The 24,528-nt window shown below is 36.2% G+C and overlaps 1 protein-coding gene across 1 annotated transcript; it reads right to left on the bottom strand.

Moving 5' to 3' along the window:
* Positions 1 to 823: 823 nt before the first annotated feature.
* On the bottom strand, positions 824 to 23,387 carry LOC140153767 (putative lipid scramblase CLPTM1). Its single transcript, XM_072176620.1, has 14 exons — positions 23,262 to 23,387; positions 20,978 to 21,196; positions 20,367 to 20,525; positions 18,904 to 19,021; positions 18,261 to 18,346; positions 15,624 to 15,744; positions 14,247 to 14,346; positions 13,791 to 13,932; positions 12,804 to 12,897; positions 10,382 to 10,572; positions 9,894 to 9,989; positions 6,942 to 7,077; positions 5,477 to 5,644; positions 824 to 4,991 (listed from the first exon to the last, which is right to left on the bottom strand). The coding sequence occupies exons 1-14, from the start codon at positions 23,343 to 23,345 to the stop codon at positions 4,738 to 4,740; spliced, it is 1,968 nt and encodes a 655-aa protein (XP_072032721.1). The 5' UTR covers positions 23,346 to 23,387; the 3' UTR covers positions 824 to 4,737.
* Positions 23,388 to 24,528: the final 1,141 nt, after the last annotated feature.

Below are 24,528 nucleotides of genomic sequence, written 5' to 3'. Positions count from 1 at the left end.
AATAGGGCAGCTTAAATTTGTTAAGAAAATGAAAATGTACAACGCGAAGAATGCGATTATGAAAATTGGAATTAATATTAAAGATGCAAAAAATGGTACAATTTGTAGTGTGTTCCTTATTTGTTGTAATCTGTGAATTGGTTGGACAACCTGTTGTCATGAGTAGAGATATCGTTATAAGATATTCATAATATACATTTCATCTTGTCAAAACCAAAAGATATAAAATACTGACCCGTCAGTTTCGACCATCTTGGGCAATGGCCATCTTCAGAGTGATGTTTGTTAATGCACCTTCTGTACACGAACAGAGCATGCACTAACGACAAACATCAGCCTGAAGATAGTTGGAACTGTCAGGTTAGTAATTTAGTAAATAACTTTTGGTTTTGACAAGATGAAATGTATACGAGTCTCTACAAACCCCATGAACCTCTTCACAAACACAAGAAACGTATGTTTCCTTTGTTTGGCTATATCTCAATATCAATATTTCCGAGTTCCGACTGATTTTGCTTGATCGCATCACATATTATGGGGGACACTTCTGATGAAGCCTTGAAACAACAGGCATACAAAGTCATTGAGTGACAAAGAGTTCAAAATTCAGTCTCACAATTACAATTTCAGGAAAAAGCACGTAAATTCTGGCTAAAAAGTCTCAAAAGGGATGAAAATAAAAGAAATTATGTAAATCTGTGGACTACAAAAACCCTGAATTCTGTAAAATCCTGAAAACTTACATCCCTGCAATTTCTTTCTACCCCTGAATAGCTGCACAAATCCACACACGACTATAAAAGAAATAGTTCAAGCATGTAAATAAATTTCAAACAATTGTTTATTTATTGTAACACTGAATTTATTAAAGTTTCAATTAACCATAATTTATCATGATTCAACATATAAGCTGCAAACTTCACAATAATCACAATGGCTAGGATGGAACTTGGCTTCATTTCAATACGAAAAAAAACCTGTTTCACCCACTAACTCTAGTTTGATCAGTCATATATTGAAAATATTGAAAACAATACAAATGGGCTATCCCATTTAAAATCCACACTACCCATGTGGAAGATTTTGGAAATATCTGCCACAGGGGGAGTATGAATTTCAAATGGAATGAACACATTAGGCACTTCCATTTGAATTTCATACACTCTCTGAGAAAGATTCAACCTGAATCTTCCACTGAGGGAGGAGGAGTTTCAAATGGAGCTGCTAATGTGTTCATTCCATTTGAAATTCATACTACCACTGTGGCAGATATTTTTAAAATCTTATAGAGGGGTAGTGTGGATTTTAAATGGAATGGCCCAATAGAACACAGGCAAAATACATCAACTTTTAGTTGGGCCGTCATTCATAGAGAACAGTTTTGGTGTATCCTTGGTGTAAAGTAATTGTTTTAATACTTCCGTGGTCCGGGTACGCGCTGGAGATTGGTGATCACATAGAAGGTGAGGTCTCTTTCCCTGTAAGTGCCGTTGTTAAGGCCGTTGATCAGCAAATCAGCAAACCATTTGAAAGAAATGGATTTGATGCTTACAAAGTATCGTAAATGTTAGTGAAATGGACCTCATGTTTTGGAAAATAATAATAATTAAATTCATTCATTAAATTCATTCATTTCATTCATTAACTTGAGAAGTAACAAAGAGTGGGAAAATCCAAACAAACAAGAATTCTCTTCTGATCAAAATATTGAGGGAGTCAAAAATTATTAATACCTTCCTTTTGTTTGGAGCAAGTACAGCATGATTGACTTAATGTTACCTCAGGCGAGTTCATCACAATGGGAATGGATGTATATAAAATCCAGAGTAGCTAGTATACGAGGGGGTATCAAATAGTTTTTGAAATCGCCCAGAAGTGAAAGAGCAATATCAATGAAATTTTGTCAGTGCAATCACTGGTCCTTATGTATACTATGGTGCAAAAATGGTCTCATAAGTATGTTTACTTTTTTTACAGGTGGCGCTAGATGCCAATAACCTGCAACCCCAGTTACTGCGCATAAACTGCAAGATTGAGAAAATTGAGGCAAGCAGCATTATTAAGATCCTGCTTTTGAAGGGTTGCAGTGCCTAGAAATCGATGATGAAATGAAAGTTACCTTCGGTGGTGATTGTGATATGTCACTGTTGCTTTTTGGAAAAGGATTTTCTGGATTAACCCTTAAAATGGAACTTAATCATGCTACATGCCTTAATTTTCTCCATTTTGCTGGTAATGCGGTTACATAGGCAGGTACTGACATCTAGCGCCTGTAAAAAAAGTAAACATACTTATGAGACCATTTTTGCACCATAGTGTACATAAGACGATTTCAAAAACTTTTTGATAGCCCCTCTTACTTGATGGCTCAGTAGCACAAAGACAATGAGCTGCTGTATGCAGATATGTGAATGATACGCATGAGTTCACTCATACTCGGAATATACCCTGTATATCGCTGTCGTAGTGCACATTAGAATATGACTGTCAACTGGATCACGCTTTCTTTGTTACGAACCACTGATCAAAATGATCACAACGCAAAGCCTATGGCATATCAAAATTCGGAACAGGTGTATGAGCCTAGCTTGGAGCAGTAACCAATGGTTACTAACGTGCACTACGACAGCGAATAGGAATCGCTGACAATCATTATATACAGCAGGCGATGGACATATATCTTTCTATAGCCGAGCAATCAACTTCTCTTAGGTTACATCTAGAAACCTCATATAATTATGATAAACCTGAAACCCCAATTGACAAATCTTCACACACGCTTTAAATATCCCTTCAATTAATTTCATACCTTAAAACACTTAAAAACACGACACAAATAAATCCACAACCTTAAGAAAATTGTGCACTGGACTTCTTACAAAAACACATTAATTCAATTCACTATTAAGTGACATTTTACAAAAACCTATCAAACAATAATTTCAAACTGTTTTAACCCGGAATTGAATGTTATACGAGACACATGGACCCAGTTTGAATAAATGAAACTTGCAACACTTGCTCCCAGTCACTAATCCTACCACCATCATACAATCAGATTGGATCCTTAGGATACAGTGAGAAGTCTTTGTGATATCAAGCCATCACCAAATTACCAAATACCTTTCACACTGGAAATTAATTTGATCAGACTTTCCGACTTCATTGACTTTCTTTTTACCATGCAAAATTTGAGAATGTCATATAACTTGGCAGGAAAACAAAAATCTTTGTTCTGATACAATTAATTGTCAGTTAGGAAAATGATTCAGCAAACTGATATGCAAAGGGGAATGAAGAAAACTGCATGCAGTGGCACGCCTAGAAATAATACCAATACTGTGGAATTCCATCTACAAACCTGTATGCGACACTTTGATTGCGTACGCAAAAGTATATATACGCACCAAGTAACGATAAGCTAACACAGAACAGGAGGTAGTGAAATAGAGTATAGATTGAATCACGTTTATTGTGCTGCACTGGATAGTTACAACTGAAAACAGCTTCCAAAAGAGTGCTGGACTTGAGCAAATATTCGCGCAAGACTTTTGTCGCAATCCATAGTACGACTTCCGATACCCCGTGTCCTACCATACCTTTTTGACAGAATGAATGTTCTAAAAATGTCACCAAAAAAAAAAAAATTTAAGCTGGACACAACTGCACAAAATTAGTTCCAAACAATTCTGATACATTGCTCTTATACTCGCGATACAACTCTGCCAAAGAAATTAGTCTGATAGGAAACAGTCCATTAGTCCAAAGGGTCATTAGTCCATTAAGGGTTAAAAGGAAGACCTCTTTCATAAACCATTCCATTTGGTCATCATACACCACTATGTCCTATAACTAAATGACCATCTGGTCATACACCGGTTAAGAGCATTCTATGTTAGGGGTTAAGGTTAACATTAGGGTTAGTGTCAGGCTAGGGTAAGTGTAAGTAAGTATTAGGATTAGAGTTTTGGGTAAGGGTTATGTTTAGGGTTCAGGTTTATAACTAAGTTTTTGAATTTTCAGACTAACAACCCTTCGGACCGTTGACCTGTAACCATTTGATAGAGAGCACAGACGAACACAAAAGCTGTTTACTTACATGTTAGGTCTAAATTTTGCTATAATTTCAGAGTGTTAAATCTTAGCAACTTTTCTCCCTACTTTTTATCAACTGGATGTATATTATGGGGCACATTCGCAGGGGTACATTTCACAAACTACTTAGGGGCCACAATACAATTATTGTGCTCTTTACTGCACATTTTGCCCTACCCAATAAATACTGTATTGAAACAATAAATACTGTATTGAACACCAATTAAAAAGATGCATACATGCATATTACAATGTTACTCCTTCAAAGAACCATATAGTACTCTTCAAAGAGTTGTTTATATTTTACTCCTTCACGAGTCACCTTTGTACTACTGTACAGTCCATTTAAAAAGCTTTGACGATAAAGTTCATGGTATAATGTGCTGCAAATTTAAGATACTGATCATCCTTACAGGGCACAGTTCAACAAGTGAATTTATGTATAGTTATACTAACCCCTATATCATGGCTGTTATAAACCATCATACCCAAATACAAAGTTCTAGTACACTATACAAAGTAACATCACCTGTGCTATGTAGCAACATGACTATATGAGATTAATGAGTAACAGCCAAGAGCTAACCGGTTCATGCACACATTTAATTGAAAAAACAGTTTTAAACGACTCGGACTAATTAATCAATCCTCCTTTTTGTCGGCAGCCGATTTGGGTTCTACGGGCGTCTGAACCTCTTCTTGCGTCTTGCTGTCTGTAACGGCTGGTGGAGTAGCATCACCATCTGTAACAGCGGGTGGACTAGCATCGCCATCTCCCTTCTGCTCATCATCTTTGGTTCCTATATGCATCTCCCCTGTCGTACCAAACTCGTTCACTCGTTTATAGTCCACAGGGTATATGTATTTTTGGTAGAGAAATATCATAAAGATGACATCTGCAAAAAAAAAAACAATTGACAAAATTACATTATTTGGGGGCATTCAACAAAATGCATGATTCTTGATCTACTTATGTTACTTTATCTCACATTTACACAAAAATGTTTGTATAAAATTAAAAACCTGTTGTAAATTTAAAATGAATCAGTATTCTAATAATTTATGAATCAAATTTATCTATACTCTAGTTTCAAATTCAAACAGAGATGTTTTTTTGTTGTTGTTTTTTTTGGTGAAGAAGTATATGTCAAAATTGACAAACTAGAATTTTTTTTAAACATAGGAAACTTGGCACATTTCAAATAATTTTGGAAACACATTAATGTCATTCAATATGAAATCAAAGTCCACCTGAACAAGACCAGTTTGGTCTGACTGATCAAGAAGTAATTATGTCAACAAGCATTTTACTTCAAAGGCTCAAAAACAAGATCCTTTTGATAAATTTTACCACAAAACAAAAATCCTTTTCAGTACTCACCATCTCTTAAGCATCCTATACGATACAAGGTGGGCATTTTGATGACAAAGGCGAAAATGTCATCGATGAAGGTATTCAGGGCCTTGTAGGTCAACATACGCCATGGAAGATGCGCTACAGACTTTAACTTGTAGTTGATGAATAACTGCGGTGTCATCATTATAAAACCTGAGATAAAACAAAAGTATCCAAACATTTCATGGTAAAAAACTTGGGTCAAAAATCTGACAAAAATCTGGTAAAAAACTTGGAGAGCTCATGTACAAAACAAGAAGGGGGACAAATCAGTACTAATAAAGTAAAAAGCCTCGAAATTCAGGGATGCCACCAACAGGGACTGCCTTTTGAGGAGAGCAAAAACAATCGCTCTCTACTGCTCTCCTTGAATCAGATATAGGCGAGTGATTTTTAACTCTCCATAGTTGACCATTCTCTCCTTAGATTTTAATGGAAAAGCTCTTCAAAATGTGAGGGCATGTTTTACATGTTTCTATCATGTAGGCCTCACAACACATACTGTCACCTGATGAAGGGCAAGGCCCGAAAATTCATGTATTGAATTTTCTTTTACGACATTAAATTATTTGCGTGCGTGTTTGTTTTCTATATCTTCTTATTGTTGTATGAGAATGGCACAAATAAAATTGGACTTCAAATAATTTTAAACAGTATGATTGAATGGCTGCCTGTAAAAAGAAAATATTTCAACCGCATTCATTTTGGACAAAGTACATAGCAAGTACACAGTACTCTTCAATTTACAGGTATCATATAAAATGGTCTGTATACATTCATTAAACATTCAAGCAAACAAGCGACCCACCCGTCCCTTGTGTGTCCCTCGGGCCAAAAAAAAAAAAGTTGTTTGTTTGTCCTTCACCGCCCGCTCCTCAGATTAAGGCCTGACCAATTTTTTTTTTCAAATTTTTTTTTCCAATAAAAATAAGTAAAATTAAATTTTTTTCAGATTTGGAGTATCTCTGGCCTTAAGCTAGAGCTAAATACTAAGATCTTTCATGGTTGAAAGTAAAAAAAGCCCCCCAAAAACATTTTGTGTCTTCAATATGTAAAGTTATAACTTGTGTTCATGTCATAGTCTATTATTTTTAGTGACTTCAAAATACATTAGATTTGAAATCATTAAAAGACTATGACATGAACACAAATTATAACTTTAACTGCATATTAAAGACACATAATGTTGGGTTTTTTAGGTCACCATGACTGATTGTAGCATTTAGCTCTAGCTAGGTCCAGGAATACGCCAAATCAAAAAAAAAATTACAAAAAAAAAAAATCAGCCCACCCGCACGTCCTCTTTCAAAGCTGTGGAGGACAAACAAACAATTATTTTTTTTAGCCTTGTGTGTCACCTGTAAAGTGTGCCGAGGCTTGTGGATCAACGTCTAGGCGTTGTGCCTGTGCGTAGCGCACTATAATTCACTGTGCTTTTATTTATACTCACCAAATGTTAGTAAGAACCCATAGAGCATATTAAGAACCCAAGAGTACCATCCTTTGTGCTCCTGGTATATGACTGAGTAGATGCCATAAGTAATCAGAAGTGGGAATAACAACCATGACAGGTACTTGAATGCCAACTGAAATCATAATCATACAAAATATTATTATTGCATATACCACAGTACGTACAAAGATGCTATAAGCCTTTTCGAGATATGGCGGACACAATAGGATGGCGCTGCATGAAATGGGAAAGGCTTTTGAATTTGGCGAGTTTTACCCATATTGAATACTGCCCTCCTATTGTGTATGCCATGTTTCGATAAGGCTAATGGGCTATTCCAGTTGAAATACATTCACCCTATGGAAGACATGACCTTAATCTCCCTCCCACACATGGAGGTTATGAATTTCAAATTGGGTTACCTGAATGGGTGACTCTATCAACACCCCTGTGTAGAGATTAAGGTCATGTCTTCCATAGGGGATGTAGATTTCAACTGGAATAACCAAATCAGACAAGGCCTACATTAATAAAACATGAAATGAATTACATTTCTCCTTTTTTCCTTTACATGAATGAAAAACAAAAGAAAAATCCTTCCACAAAAAACCACACTATAGATTGATCAGCTCGTAATCGGCGGGCCTTATAACATGACGGATTAATATCAATATATTGTATTTCCGAGAACTGTCTTCTGACACCTCGCCAGAAGCATCACAAATGATTAATTCAAGTCATACTTCAGTCTACTTTATCACTCTTAAGGGATCTAAAATGAGCGTTTATTGCGTTTCGACAGTATTTTTTATGGGACATGAGAGCACCTCAGACCTATCGAATTGCATTCTAAATCTGAAGCGTGTCTTTCTGATATCAAATAATTTTCATTTTTCAAAATCACAATATAATACAAATTTTATGACAAATTATAAAAATTTGATATTTTTCAAATTTTTGATATATAACAGTCCTCAAAGTAAATTATATAAATCTAATGACATATTCTTAAAGTGTATGTAGCAGGGAGGAAAAGCCGACGGTCAATTGAAAATTTTGACCTTTCATATTGAAGATATGGATTTTTTCCCCAAAGACCTAATTTTTTTTGGTGTTTTGGGAAAAAATCCATATCTTCAATACGAAAAATCAAAATTTTCAATTGATCGTCGGCTTTTCATCCCACCTACATACACTTTAAGTATAAATCATCAGATTTATAAAGTTTACTTCAAGTACTGTTAAATATCAAAAATATCAATTTTAATGATTTGCCAAAATGTGTATTAAATTGCGAATTTCAAAAATCAAAATTGTTTGATATCAGAATGACATTCTTCGTATTTAGAATGCAATTCGATATGTCTGATGTGCTCTAATGTCCCACAATAAATACTGTCCAAACGTTCATACCCCAGCCCTTAACTATATCAGTCTTAACATGGGATTTCTTTGCGTCGTAATGGTATAAGCTTAACAATTCTCGCCGATTATGAGCTGATCAAACTATAGTCCTGTCTCAAATCAGAACCAAAAATTCTTTGAATGATTATTATGATAGCTCAAATAAACATTTTCTTAAATGATATGTTGACTTCGAAATTTCTAGTAAAAATAACTCGGCATCTAAACGATAATTTTGATCATCAACCCCGGTTGAAATATAATACTACTAGGAAATAATTATAATTGTTAATATTAAGCTGAACAAAATCACAATGAATGACAACAACTTCAACTTCAACTTCCTCCCATGTTTCTCTTTCAGAAACCTATGGAATACAATAAGCGACGGCATCCACCTTAGCCCTTTCCCCATGCATAAATCATATGAATGCAATGCAACACAGTATGTTATATTGTTTGCAATATGAACCTGTTTAGGTTCTTGCAAAGGGCTTTTGCGAGAACCTTCGGTTCTAAGCGTTGTAGTGCAGGGCGATATATTCAGAAATTGTATTCATCTATAATTGTTATGGTAGCAATCCTGTTACATCATCACTTCTACGGCGAATACAACCAAAGGAGACGCTTTCATTACTACGCTAGCAAAGTCACATCTATACAAACATTGAAAGTACATGCATGCATGGGCCATGGATTTCTGTTCGTGATCGTACAATAAATTGACAGCTAAAATGAATCACACTTTGCCTTTTTCCCAACATTTCAGAGTTACATTTTTGGATTAATGAGATTATTAAATCATATTTCTGTTGCAGAAAGGTAAAATATAACACAACATGCGATCTGAGACTAGGAAGCTTCCCAGCGAGAACCTTCAGGAGAACCGGTTCTCGAGTTCTCCTCTAATTTGAATCCCTGTACGGGCACACCCCTGCATTTGAAGCTTGCAACCAAATGACCTATATTAAATGATGTCAAAACACGCAAGGCAGCAGCTTGGAGAGCATGCAACAGCCTAAGCAAGATCTGGAAGTCTGCTCTACCTCAAACTGCGGGTCTTCAGTGCACCAGTGGAGTCTGTATTAACATACGGGTATGAAGCTTGGACCATAACTCCCAAACTATCCAAAGAGCTGGACGGCTGTTACACCCGAATGCTCAAGGCAGTATACAACATCCATCCATTGGAAGCAGCACATTAGCAACAAAGATCTGTATGGAGACCTTCCAAGACTCTCAGAGAATATCAGAGAAAGGGGAACTCGCTTCGCTGGCAACTGCTTCAGGAGCAGCAAGTGTGAACCTGTCGCCAACCTGATAAACTGGGCACCCAAACATGGAACAAGAAACCCTGGTAGACCACCCCTTACATATGTAGCTGTACTCAAGCAAGACACCGGACTGGAAGCATCTGACCTGGGAACGGCGATGCAGGACAGGAGGATATGGAAAGCTGTTGTGGTTTGGGAAAACCACTCGAAATAAGCAAGTATAAAGCAAATCAAATGAAATTGTATTGGTACAGATTTCTAAATTACTCACCATGTCATAATGCTTGGTAGCTGACTCTGTGTAGGAGGCTTTGTCTTGAAATTTTAGTTTTGGTATAATCCCCAAAATCATATTATCTCGATCAAACTACAAAACAATCAAAAACAGCTTCGTTTTATTAAATCAAATAAAGAATGATCACTTCACACAACTTGATAAAGACAGTGGAACCAAAGGCAACTTAAGATACAAAACGAGAGGACAGGTTAGAGCAATGGAGGTCTTCTCACTCGCTTCTCACTGCTGCGGTCCGGGTTCAATTCCACGCATTGCCACATGTGAGTTTGGTTGCCGATCCATGCTCGTCCTTGCAGGTTTTTCACTGGGTGCTCCGGTATTCCTCCTGCTTCTTCCTCTTCCTATATCCCGTCCTATCATTTTCATTTGACATCTCTTTAATTTAGTAGCCTCTGGCTTTGGCTGAATGTTATAAATATTATTGATTCACTGAATTAAAAATCAACTATAATTGCACTTACTTGTATAGTAGTAACCTTGGTAATTTTCCAGCAGTCAATAAGTAGACCTATAAACACACTAACTTTGACCACAAAATTGGTTTCGTTGTCCAATATGTACAATAGCACCACGAGAGACTGGAACACACCAAAGAATACTGACCGTACAGAGAGGCCTTCTAATGACTTACGGTTGTTCCAGAATTGAATATCTACAAGTAAGGGACATGGATGGATGTCATGTTATTAAGGTTATTATTTATTTTAAACGGTTGTGATTTGGTAGTTCACAGCATCTTACGAATGGTAGTGAGCTTTGGCAAAAACTGCATTGCTCAATTCATAGCGAGCGTGTAGAAGAATTAAAATATCACAGATATACTTTTATAGGTCCTGTGGTTCTTGAGTTATGTTGTAAAGAGGGCTGAAACAACAACACTTTTGTAAAACGTACATAACTCATTAACAACAATAAATTAAGCAAGTTTGCAAAGTATACGATTTGTAGAATGAACTTTTGCAAAACATCAAGGTGTTAATTTTCAATAATATATTCATCTAGATAATGAAAATCGATTTTTAGGTTGCTTCGACCAACAATACCTCGTCTACCCTTAAAGACAATCCATGTCAATGTTATGACAATGTGTACACACAATGAATACAGCCAGTACTATATACTAAGCCCCCCAGGCATTAGCCAGAGGGGTGTCTTTAGGGTGTCCAAAATGGTCAAAAATACCTTATTCTACAAAATCTGGGTGTCCACTTCCTATTCACTCCATTATAAAAATCAGAATTTTAGGGTGTCCAAATTGAAAACAGGGTGTCCAAATGACACCTGGCCACCCCCTGGCTAATGCCCTGCCCCCCTGGCTAATGCCCCCGATTGCTGAACTAGTTTTTGTAAATATTGTTTCTGATCGAGCGGGGAAGTTTTTTAAAATGGGATACAATTGTAAACCTTTGTTAAGAACTTAGATTGTACATCATAACCTTTTCTAGACTATGCCATAGTCGATTTTTGATAAATAAAAATGTTATTAATCATGATGAACGCATTCAGTTGAACTCGAAATTATACTGATATTTAGTAGGCCTACATCAAAATACTATAGTATAAAATGGTTATGAAAAAGTTTAGGCTATATAATTATATTTGTGACAGTAAAAGTAAAGTATAGGCCCTACGTAGGCTTATATTATTGAATGCAACATATCATAATGCCATAATTATAATGACACTTCAATACTGAACAATTCTAATTTTAGAATCTGCCAGTTTATTATCCGAAAAACCGACTATGGACTTTCACGCAGAACTTTACCCCGGGACTCACACACTGTCAATCATACTTGTTTATCAATAAAAACTAACCACAAGACTAAGCGTGGTGGTACAATACGCGCTAGATGCATACGTTCATCCACCAGCACAAAAGCGCCGCATTCCCTAGATAGTTGTATACCATGTATAGTTATAATGGTACCAGGACACGTCGGGAGGATTTAAAGAATAACGAGATCTGGGCGACCAATCACAAGCCAGATTCATTTTTAAAGATGCATTACATCATCACCAATTTTAGTTAGGCCAGAAATTGGCCTAACTCTCAAGGCAAAGTCAGTAGTCCACTTGGGAAGCTATTACAAACAGAGGGCGTACGGTGACTGAAAAGATCAGTTGTGAAAATCTATCAATTGTGCACTCATTAATTAAATCAGAGTTTTAAGCTTAAATGTAATAGCCAGAGTAGTGCACAATTGGCAAGTGGACTACGGAGAAGTCTAAACCTTTTCCAACTATCTGAGGAGGTCCAAATAGTGTTTTACTACACATGTTTCAATAGGCAAAAGTGTAAACAGGCAGAATGTACAAGACACTAGTTTCAAGGCCAGTCCAAATTAAAGTCATTACTTACATTTTTAAGGTAAATAACTAATACATAATAAAAGAAATCAATATCGAGAGAAACCTAATAAACATACTGTCCTAGACTCATACAGTTTACAGGAGCCACTTGTGGCTGTGTATAAAAGAATCAGTATAATCAATTTATTTTTGGACCTTAATTTCAAAATGGGATAACTTGTTACATTTGCAGTAAGGCCCCAATAAAGGTGTATAAAACAATATGTGAAATACGTTTAAGTCTTTAACAACAACAAATTATTTGGAAAAATTGGTTCCACATTTGTCTGGAATTTGGAGTAACTTGCATGCAAGGAAAAACAGCAATTTTACAATACTTTCAGATATATATTGACTCTGTTACGTGAAAAACACATAATTTATGGAAATTATTCATACATTTTGAAAAACCAATAAACATTCACATGAATATATATTGCAATTCTCACCACCTGCATAACTGAATACAAATTGGTAATAATGACAATGAGTTGGGTGCCATGTGTACTACTAATAGCTTGAACTACTTACCATTTTTAAATGCCAAAAATTCAAACACACTGTGCACAATTGATACAACAAATGTGAGGCCAAGTAAATATGGGTTGGTTTCCAACATGGCACGCTGTGGATAAAAATATATTTAAATTTCAAACATTAAGACAACATAAAAATCTACTAGGCCATGATATAGTTTTATCAATTCTGTCTAAACAGTTAACGTTCTCTATGTCCAATTATGTGCACCCCACATTTAAACTGAATTAAACCCTTAAAAGGGCATTTCGTGATCCACAGCCTCATCTCCCCCCCCCCCCAACTTTTTTCAAAAAAAGTTGAGATTTTTATACCACTGCAAACCTCTGGCTACATAATGTTTATGTACCAAAAATTTCTTGCAGATTAATTTGTTTAGCAAAAATACATAATAAGAAAATATGTGCTGTTTTGATCATACTTTCAAAAATATACATTGGATTGGAGCGATTACTGAATAGGGAGGGTGCAACTCTACTAGTCTTGTTACAAGACTGCCCTACCCTAACCCTAAACGTAAACGAGGACTGGACTCAAGTCTAGCAAGTTGTACCCTATTCGGTAATTGTAAACATTGGATTTTTTGTTGATTAAAAGCTCTTGTTTATCACGCTTTGCATCAGAACTTGTGAAATGTTGCCACATCTTGTTAACCATTTGGCTACTTATTAAGGTGTTGCCGTTTTCAATAATAATTTCTCTTCATTCTGCCAATTTTCGCAGCATTTTGTTTCTCTACAAAATTAAAATTGTCAAGTGTTTTATGGCCGCTTGAACTTGATAGATAATCAGTGTGTAAAGGGAGTGGTTATCCACCCAATTGGGTGACTTCTCAGCTAGAATTAGTAACACCACCCAAATATGCAAGGCTCCTTTTGCTTGAACATTGAAATTGGGCTACATGAGCAGCCCCATGTCGCCACCTTGACAGGGTGCTTGCCGCACCTGTGGTCACAAGAATTGTGGCCAATCTGACCTCACCTTGAGTGTATCTTGTTCCTCGTCGTCATCCGGCGCTTCGTCCCCTAGCAACATTGTCCACTGATTGCGCATATTCTGTGCTGCATAGAATTGGAGCTTAAGCAATGAGATAGGAGTGTACGTGAGCGTCAGAAGGAGTTGCCTGTAAATTATAATGAAAAGATAATAATGAATTTGTTACCAGTGTGTAGTTATTTTTTGAGAAAAAAGCAAAATTAGTCACAAAATTTATCAGGGGGTGTATTACCAACTTAAACGTATCTTACAAAGGTATGTGCCTTTTATCGCATGCAGGGCTCATGATAGCCGTGTTCGCATCGCAGTTTGCGACACAAATATGTACTTCTGCAAATCAAATTTATATAATGCATAGCATGTTTGCGATGCAACTAATTGTAGTAAAACATTCTACATCAGCCTTGTATTTTCATGTTTTACAGCTTTATCTCTACTTACGGAGTAGTGTCATTTATAGGCGTATATTCACTTGCAAGATTCCAGTAATCATTAATGTACACGATAGGAAAGTAGCCTCCTGATGCATGGAACACAACATCTGAAATTAAACAAGAAAAAATACTCTAATATCCAAGCTTCTTGACTCCCTCCACTGGCTACCCATCGAAAAACGCATCATGTTCAAAATCCTCTTATACAATGTATAATATACATCTACAAGTCACTGAATGATCTGTTACCAATCTACCTGTCTGATTGTTTGACGATCTATATCCCAACCAGAGAGGGTTTACGCTCGGCGTTAGATGCAACTTGTCTAGTTGTCCCCAGGAGCAACAGATTAATTGGTGATAGGTCTTTCAGTGTACAGGGACCCAAACTGTGGAACAACATCCCTTTAAACATCAGAGTTTCCCCCATTGTAGATAGTTTCAAGAGTAACCTAAAAACTCACTTGTACTGATTGTTGCTGTTTTTAAGCCTTTCTCAGGTATTATATGTTTTTGTATATATTTTGTATCTTTGTAAAGTGCTTTGATCAGGTTGGAAAAGCGCTATATTAAGTGCTGTTATTATTATTATGTAAAAGGGTTAAACCTTTTTGAAGTAACTAACACTGTCTTGGGCCATATGACTTTTGTCCTTCTAAACGCCAAGAAACCTGTGCCTATGTGGGACAAACTATTGAATTGCCAAAACTTATTTCTTATCCACTGAAAGTACACACATTTAGGATTATTCTTTGTGTAAAAATTTTTCAAACAGGCTTTGGTGATATTTTGATTAATCTAAATAATCTTTTTTTTTAAAATTGGGTACTTGACTATTTAAAAAAACACTGTAATCAATAGTATCAACAGTTTGATTCCATGGAAAATAATTTATTATTTTTCTAAGCAAATAAAAATTTTTAAGTAATGTTTTCGACTGATATGTGTTGAAAATACGTTTTTAAAATAGTTGGATCCATATAGGTGATTATTAGTTGAAACGACAACCAGAATAACAAATGAAACAACTGTTAAACACACCTTTATCCACTTAAAATGCACAGCAATGTTTAATAGTGGGATTCTATGCAACAACTGATGCTCATTGAAATCTATAAGTCACACGATGTTCAATACATAGAAAATAATCTATTTTAAAAAAAATTATCGAAATTGATCATTTTTAACAGTCGCACAAGCCTTTCTCCTGATATTAATAAAAAACACATTCGAGTACCAAATATCACAGCAGACAACTGTAATTCACAACAGGGAAAAGAAAAATGCAATGTTCGTAGCAACAGAAACAAAGACTTGCGACTACATACTGGGTCTCAGAAAAGGCCTTGTCCAGAATACCGCTAGTTCAGTATTTGTTACTTACATTGATCCAATGGTTGTGGTACACTTCCTTCCCGCCATGGTGTATGATCATCTACTAAATTGACTGTTAAATTAGGATGCCAATGGGATAATATCTCTACTGAACCTTCATTCTCTGCAATCTGTACAAATCAAATACATAAATATGTCCAATTATAGAATAAATATCCAATAGTACTAGAATCAGCTTTGTAATGTCATAGAAAATGAAGATATGCGAGTCCTGCATTAAGCTTATAGTTGATACCTTTCTACAAACCTGTATGTTGAAAGATCCCTTATGGTCTTAATGAGTATTGCTCATTATTCATTCATGTCACATGTTATCAATGTATCCCATTTCTGCACCTTTTACAAAGCATATACAGTGTATGCCACAATCAATTGGTACCTCCAAGCCCAATCTTGTAATTGATAAAAAATAAATTGTGCTTTAAAATGATACCACTCATATTTAAAGATAAAGGTTTGTGTTGTGAAGATATATGTAGAAAAGAAAATCAAGTTATTTTTTTACATGCATCACTTGAAAAAACAAATGTGGACGTGAGAGCCTAACTGAGCAGTTGTAGTCCTACTATGTAGGGCATATTGGGTGACTTAAGGGATAATCAGACCCTGATTGTAAGACTATCTATGTGCTCATGTGAATTTTACCATCTGGGCAGTCTCCCAATCACCATTATCTCAGAACTGTCACTGCTGCCATAAGGTGGTCTTTTGTTGCAACAAATTACATATGCTGTTTAATAATCATTTAGAGAAACTTGCTTGACATTCTCATACCTGCCAACATTGAAAACCTAGAAAACAGAGTACATGGCGAACGTAGGGCGCGAAGCGCCCGTAGTATCGCCTCTGACGGCTGGGGGTCCAGGGGCCCGCTTAAGGGCCCTTGGTGGGGTCCAGGGGCCAAGCCCCGGTGGGGGTTGAGGGGGCGAAGCCCCCCAAAGCTAGAGGGTTTCTACACTGTAAAAACTCTTATAAGCCCCTTCACATTAGACACATTTTATAGAAAAACAACAAGGTGAAAATGAAGCCCTAGGCTTTTATACACTTTGAGGAGGGATTTATACTCCATATCTAGCAACAATTTCAACACATATTTGATAATTACAACCTTTGAAAAAAATGTGAAAAAACATTCTGGGACCTGTTTTTATAAGTTTGAAAAATATGCTTCCTTCACACAGAAAATGTGCTTTTAAAAATGCAGTTTCCTATACTTTTGTACATAACGATCATTTGTTGAAGCGATTTTTGGCTTTATGACAAGGCCTATGTGACTGATAAGACATTGATATGATGCACAATACAAAGGTGAAATTTTTTTTTTTTAATCAATTTTTTCAAAGTTTTTGGCAACTTGAGAACCTCTAGACCTATTCTGACAGTTGCATTTGAGGAGGGATTTATACTCCATATCTGGCAACAATTTCAACACATATTTGATGACTGCAACCTTTGAAAAAACATTCTGGGACTTGTTTTTACAAGTTTGAAAAATATGCTTCCTTCACATAGAAAATGTGCTTTTAAAAATGCAGTTTCCTATACTTTTGTACATAACGATCATTCGTTGAAGCAATTTTTTTGCTTTATAACAGGGCCTACGTGACTGATGGGACACTGATATGATGCACAATACAAAGTTAAAAATTCAGAAAAAAAAAACATTTAACAACAAACATGTCAAAGTTTTTGTTGACTTTGGAGAAACACTAGACGTATTCTGAAGTGCTAGGATCATTCACAGATGATTGGAAAACATTACAAAAAAATTACAGTTTGTTATCTTTAATATGGAAACCACTAACTAATGTTTACCTCTTCATCTAGCACAATATTATACATGCATTGCTTTTCCATGCATTTTATAATATATGCTAGATGAAGAGGTAAACATTAGTTAGTGGTTTACATATTAAGGATAACAAACTGTTATTTTTTGTAATTTTTTCAATTGTTTTCAAATTAACTGTGAATGATCCTAGCACTTCAGAATAGGTCCAGTGGTTCTCAAAGTCGCCAAAACTTTGGAAAAAAATTCAAAAAAATTATTAAAAAAAAAAAAAAAAAAAAAAAAAATTTAAATTTTTTTTCCAGAAAATCGAGTACTCCGATTTTCGGGGTTTAAAACTCGAAATCGGAGTAACTCCGCGAAAATCGGAGTAGTTGGCAGGTATGCATTCTTACCACCAACAGGGGTCCTACTGAGACGTTGTATCGTGTTCCTAATGACTGAAATTTATGAATCACCAGCGGCAATTCAATACCAGCGTCACAATAGGGTTGTTTTTCCCTTTCACATTAATGCTCTCAAGCAGTTTACAAGATTTATTGCATGAACAAGCTTGCATATTTATAAAAATGTGCTATATACTGCTATAAATTGTGGGAAATTTAGCTCACTTCCCGGGAAATTAACATGTTTTCAAGCCCTGCGTCCACACAGGGAGTGTGAATTTTCAAATGGGGTTGCCTGACTGGGCAACTCCATTTGAAATTTACACCCCGTGGGGAGATTAAGGTCACATCTTCCATAGGGGTATGGAATACTAACTGAAATGGCCCATTGCCAATATTCTACACACTAACTTAACCTCTACACATGAAATCAGCTTCACTATACACATACCTTTAACATTTCAGGAGTAGCATCTGTTGCACCTGTTAATAAATTCTTTGTCCTGGAAAACTTTCTCTTCTTAAACCTATTGATCACTGTAAATGAAATTAAATAAACAAACATTTAATAAATATGTACATCAGACTGTAATGGGCCTACCCTGCTGCCTTAAATATAAATATTATGTTAACTTTTAGACTCCACCAAATTGTAAATACTTTCAACATCACAATCAATAAGTAGCTTAATATTTCATAAATTAAATTTCAAGAAAGAGACAAGAGAATAAAAAATCATTTTAATGTGACAATATTGCATACTTGCCAACATTGGAAAATCAAAAACAGGGACAATCTTATGCGAAGCGAAGCTCTCACTTGTCATGGTCGGGGGTCAAGAGTATGATGACATGAACACAAATTATCACTTTGCATATTAAAACACTTAACTTTTTAAATGATCCTAGCATTTAGCTTTGGGTCCAGGGACACTCCAAACCCGAAAAAATAGATAACCTAACCTTCATTTTCCTGAAAAACAGTGTTTTGGGACACAGAAAACAGGGCAATCCCAGTTGGCAAGTATGATATTGGTTAAAAAGTAAAAATAAAAAACTCAGTCTAAAACTTTGCATGTAAATGAGAGTACTTACTTTTAGTGGCTTTCACTGTGTGTTTTCTAGCGAATCTTCCTCTTTTAGACGGGTCTGGTGAGTAACCATGTTTTGTAAAATATACATGCATGTAGATTGACCCATTGTTCATCATACCCTGTGCAAACAAATTGACATATAAGCAAATAAATTAAAGCATGAGTGCATGACCTTAAAAAGTAAATAAATAAATAAAGAATAAATAAAGGTAAGAAATTAATCAATTTCAAACCCAACCAGGGCCTAGATTTCGTCTTGGTTTGCGAGAATCAAAATCCATCAGAGTCACTGCACTTACTGTATGATACAATGAGAGAAGTTGATTCTACTAACCTAATCTTATGAGAATCATTACGAGAATCGATTCTGTGATTCTCGTTGAAATCTAGGCCCTGCCAACTTCCATGGTAAACAGAGATACATGTCGGGGTCTTAGGCAAGATTTGAAGGTTTGGGTGTGTAAATTCAAAAACCGGGGTGTGTAAATTTAAGATTTGTGTACAAAGTATAGGCCATGTGGGCATAAACAGGGTGTGTATTTAAAAATTTGGGTGTGTAAAACACTCCCTACACGGCTAGAGTAGACCCACATTAAGAAGGATATAATTGATCTGCATCCTCTATATTTTGCGTGTTAAAGAAAGTAGACAAAGTATAGGACTTCAAATAATAATTTGTAATACTTATGGCGAGATGTCACAAGACAATTCTCCAAATAAAATATCTTGATATTAATCCGGGATATTTATAAGGCCAGCCAATTACAAGCTGATCAAACTATAGTTTTTGAATATTTTAACTGCTGCCTAATATACATGCTTCTGGAAACACAGGTGCTCTGATTATTTGTTTTTTTCTTCTGTGATTTGTTCTGAACACAGTCCAACAATCAATAACCCCATGAAAACATCATATTGCTCACTGATTTACTTTCTACCCTCCCGAGTCAGGTCATTGTTACGCTCATTCATTCTCTGATGCCATCCCATCTGGTTTCAAAACCAGGGACTACATGTACTTTTACTAAAGCCCCTGGTTCACTGTTCAGTGATGTTCATTTTTGGACATGGAGCAATTTCGAAGCAATCAGAGCTACTCAAGGACAAACATGAACAATATTCTTTTCTGAAATTGATTGCATTAGATTAACCAAGATCAATGTTCAACAAAGAATACTCCTCTAGCCATGAAATTTATAATGAAAACCAGGAGCATTTCAAGTTCATCAGGGGACAAATTTTCCCTTGCTCCTGTGAATATGAACCAATGGACTCACCCTCATATTAGAGAATAAACAAAAGGAATCAATGTTTTCATCCCCTATGATAGAGGATAGTAAAACAGATATTCAGCAGACAACAGCAATCACAACTCGCTTCACAAGTCACCCTACAACTCACCCCACAACTCGCCAAAGTACAACTCGCCATTTAGCTATCCCCACCAAATTATACATTACATACCTCTGTAGCTTCTATATGAGCTGTATGTGTAAACGTTCCATCCCCTAATTCACCCATTTCCCAGTCGCCATATTCCACATGGTTTAATTCCCAGAATAGACTTTTGGAGTTGTTGAAATCAGAGAAAAATTCATCCTCTGAAATATAAATACGCATATCCTGCAGCAAGGAAAAAAAAGAGTTTTGTTATGGTGCTACAACAACAACAACAACAACAACAACAACAACAACAACAACAAAAACAACAACAACAACAACAACAAAAAGTGAATGAGATTTCTATGCTGATGAGAACATGCATTTATATTGTTTTCATTTCGTTAACTGAAATAAAATAATTAGACATAGCAACACTTTTCATATTGTGAAACTTCTGGAGGACAAATTATGCACTTGTCCACTTCCTGATATCTGTACTATTTTGTGCTCCTTATTTTGCCTACAATACATTGTAACATGTCAATTTCATTATTGCCAACTTTGGTCTGTTTGGATCAGATCGAGTCATAGCTTTTATCATTTCTGACTACATTTACATTGTAGGGTCCAATGCTTAAGAATTTTGAGAATAAACAGGAATAAAATCTTTTTTAGCTTTTTTAGTTCCTTACCAGTTGTGTGCCTTTTGCAAAGAGATTTTCAGCAAATTTCCCGCTGTTAACACTCTGTGATTCTGTCGTATCTGCCGTCTTATCCGAAGAGCGCCCTCTGAAGAAACTCATGATCATGTAGATGACAAACATTCGAAATGCCACCCCCTTTAGCACCTGCCATGTTCCTTGCCTTGGGGGTTGCTGTGGCTGTTGATTAGTCCCGTCACCTGCTACTGCCTGTGTGATACAAAATAAAACGACAATAAATTTGTAATTAATCAGGGGCACGATTTGGACGCGAATCATCAAAACTGGATGACAGATATACCTGAATCAGAATTGATTTGTGTGACAAAAACTGCATACTAAGTCATTGTGTCCCTGGTTGTTCAATAGAGGCAACAGTAATTAAAATGTACAACTTTATCCAACAAGTATTTCTATTTAGCACTCCTAGAATTTCAAAAGACAAGGCCTGACATTTTTGAAATATTGGTCATACATTTTATGAAAAAGAAGCTCCAAATAAGGTTCAGATTGCACCAGAGAACATCTAGAACAACAGAGCTCCGGCAGAATTGATTCTTGCAGAATTGGGTGAGGCGAATCAACTTTGATTCTTCTGAGCTTCAACGAGTCCGAGGCCCTGATATATATGACTAATCGACTATCCAATAAAAATAAATTCTACATGCACAGAGTCAAAGTTACATGCATCTGTGCATGTATGCATCATGCATGTGGTATTTCGAACTACATGTAGTGAGGAACACTCCACCTTTGCGTCCTTTATCATATGGGTGTCTATCGCGATACAGTGGGGATTGCTAACATAGGCCTACAGTCATTTCCCCGATAGCGAGACCGTTCCACACAATTCAATGGATTGCGGAAACAAACTTTTCCGCAGCATAACTCAACAGATTCAATACAATATGTCATAATATATGAGTATGTACACGTACCTAAGAACTGTAAGAAGTTGTATGCTGCATCAGTTTTCCAAATTTATTTCATTTTCAATGAAAAATCCGATAAAACAAGAGGCTGCTTTCAGCACTAGCCATAATGATTTTCTAACTGCCCCCCCCCCAATATGAACGAACACTTGAATGCGAGGTGAGGGCATCCGTCCGTGAGCAAATCTGTTGCTACATGTACAAAATGTAGAGTGTTTACTCGAGTAATATCACAGCAGGCATCACCATAGAGGAAACAAAATTCTGCACTGAAATTGCAGACTAAAATTATTACACAATATTTTAATTTGCTGTACAGTATGTAGACTAGTCTATGATTAGTAATGTGGTATCGATGAAAATTTGCAAATCATTCCGATAAAAAAATAAGGTACCGTACCGGTAGTTCATACATACACGCTATGTAACGGCACGCGAGATTGGTCGAGAGCCGGGCATAAACAGCGTTTATGCCCGGTGTCCCGGATGTGCGATCGCCGGGTAGGAAAAATGAAGGAAAATCATGACTTTTATTAATGTTACTTGTAATTTTTTGTTATATTTTGATGAAATAAGAATTATAAAATGTTCTTGTATGTATGAACGGGGTTCATAACCGTTCATTCATATATTTTCATGACTAAGCGGTTGTTTATGTCCTCGGGCATAAGCGGCCCCTCCGGCATAAATTAGGGGTTCATTCATATATTTTCATGACTAAACGGTTGTTTATGCCAGAATGGGCCTCTTGCGGCCCGAGGGCATAAACAACCGTTTAGTCATGAAAATATATGAATGAACCCGCTCATACATACCAGAACATTTTGTGCTTCTTATTTCATCAAAATAATAACAAAAAATGCCAAGTAACATCATTAAAAACCATAAATTTCCTTCGTTTTCCCTACCCCGTGATCGCACATCCGGGCCACCCACGCGCGCCGTTACATAGCATGTATGTATGAACAACCGTTCAGTCATGAAAATATATGAATGAACCCCTACATTGTAATTTGTAAATTGTACATCAACTATCGGCGGGCCAATCATTGAATCGGATTTCACATCAACTATATCCATGTATCAAAGGCCAAAATGATTTGTTACTTCATTTATCGCCTGATGAACATGTGAAATACCACTCATTTCAATTTTTCATTGTGCTGCATGGCTGATGCTGTGTCATCGCGTCACGATTCCGTGATGAATGAATGATTCATTGCATTTTTGATCGCGAGCAGTAAGCTTAAAAGGCATCTTTGACTTACGCGAAAAAGCCTTTCTATCTAGCCTGGATCATGTTCAAGAATAATAGTTGGTCAGTGATGACCTAAATTACTTACTTGTCCATTTTGAGCCTGTATATCTCCGCTTTGATTTACAGCTGCAGCTGCATCACCGGCACTACTATTGTCGGCCATGTTCATTTCAATTTTTTAATGAAAATTTATGAAATTCCTCTTTTTGTGTAGGAGCACACCAATAAATCACGGAGTAAAATCAATGAGAGTTCACAAAACTCCCATACTAAAAAACATTATGTTTTGATGAGTCCAAGTGTGTGAAAATATTGGATCCAAAACATAATAATGATAAAATTGGATGCTTTACGCCCAATGTTTATTGGTCTCGCTATGATTTTTAAAATATTGGACTCGACTATGTCTCGTCCAACGGTCCAATATTTTTAAACTCATAGCTCGACCAACAAATGTGACGCGATCAAGCAAAATCACTCGGAACTCGGAAATATTAAATTTTCAGTTTCTCATAGGATAACAAAAAGCATTTACAAAGCTGGATTTTGCAGAAAACTCCATTGAAATTGAACAACCAATTCCAAAGATATGAGCAATTTAATAAAGTGTTTCCAAAACAATAGGAAACAAAAGGAAATATTTCCTTTGTTTGGCTATATCTCAAAATCAATATTTCCGCGTTCCGACTGAATTTGCTTGATCGCATCACAAATTTGGGCTCAATCGATCCAATTTTATATCAAAGTAGGCCTATACCTGGTATCCGTGGTAGGCCTACTACTATTAGGCTAGACTTCTCCGTAGTCCACTTGCCAATTGTGCATACTCTGGCTGTTGCATTTTTAAGCTTAAAAGCTTTAAAACTCTGATTCAATTAATTTGTGCACAATTGATAGATTTTCACATCTGATCTTTTCAGTCACCGTACTCCCTCTGTTTGTTAGCTTCCCAAGTGGACTTAAACTTACTTTGGGTTGCGGTTAAGATTCTTAACACGGGACTCTATGGAGAGTTATTTTGGCCATGATGTAATGCATCTTTAAATGGATCTGGCTTGTGATTGGTCGCCCATATATTGTTATGGTTTAAATCCTCCGGGCACCTGCCATTACTATTAATAACTACATGGTACACAACTATACCGCCCTTTGTGTTGGCAGGAACATTAAACTTGCAGTAGGTGCATGAGCGCGTCTTGTACTTGCTTGCGGTTTAATTGGATTGATAAACAAGTATGATTGACAGTGTGTGTGTGTTTATAGGGACTTTGCCCGTTAAAGTCCCGTTTAAAATTCAAAGTACATAGTCGATTTTTAACTCGGGCTTTCTAAAATTAGAATTGTTCAATATT

This window comes from Amphiura filiformis, chromosome 5 (genome assembly GCF_039555335.1).
Source record: "Amphiura filiformis chromosome 5, Afil_fr2py, whole genome shotgun sequence".
Lineage (NCBI taxonomy): Eukaryota > Metazoa > Echinodermata > Ophiuroidea > Amphilepidida > Amphiuridae > Amphiura > Amphiura filiformis.
Note: the sequence above shows the minus strand (reverse complement) of the source record. Positions and strands in the feature narration are given on the sequence as shown.

Bases quoted from the DNA above. Each gene is read 5' to 3' on its own strand.
- LOC140153767 (XM_072176620.1), bottom strand. From the start codon at position 23,345: ATGAACATGGCCGACAATAGTAGTGCCGGTGATGCAGCTGCAGCTGTA. The intron at 19,022-20,366 runs GTATGTAATGTA...TTGTTTGCACAG, and splicing joins CTCATATAGAAGCTACAGAG to GGTATGATGAACAATGGGTC. The intron at 5,645-6,941 runs GTGAGTATAAAT...GTTTTATCTCAG, and splicing joins TGGGTTCTTACTAACATTTG to GTTTTATAATGATGACACCG.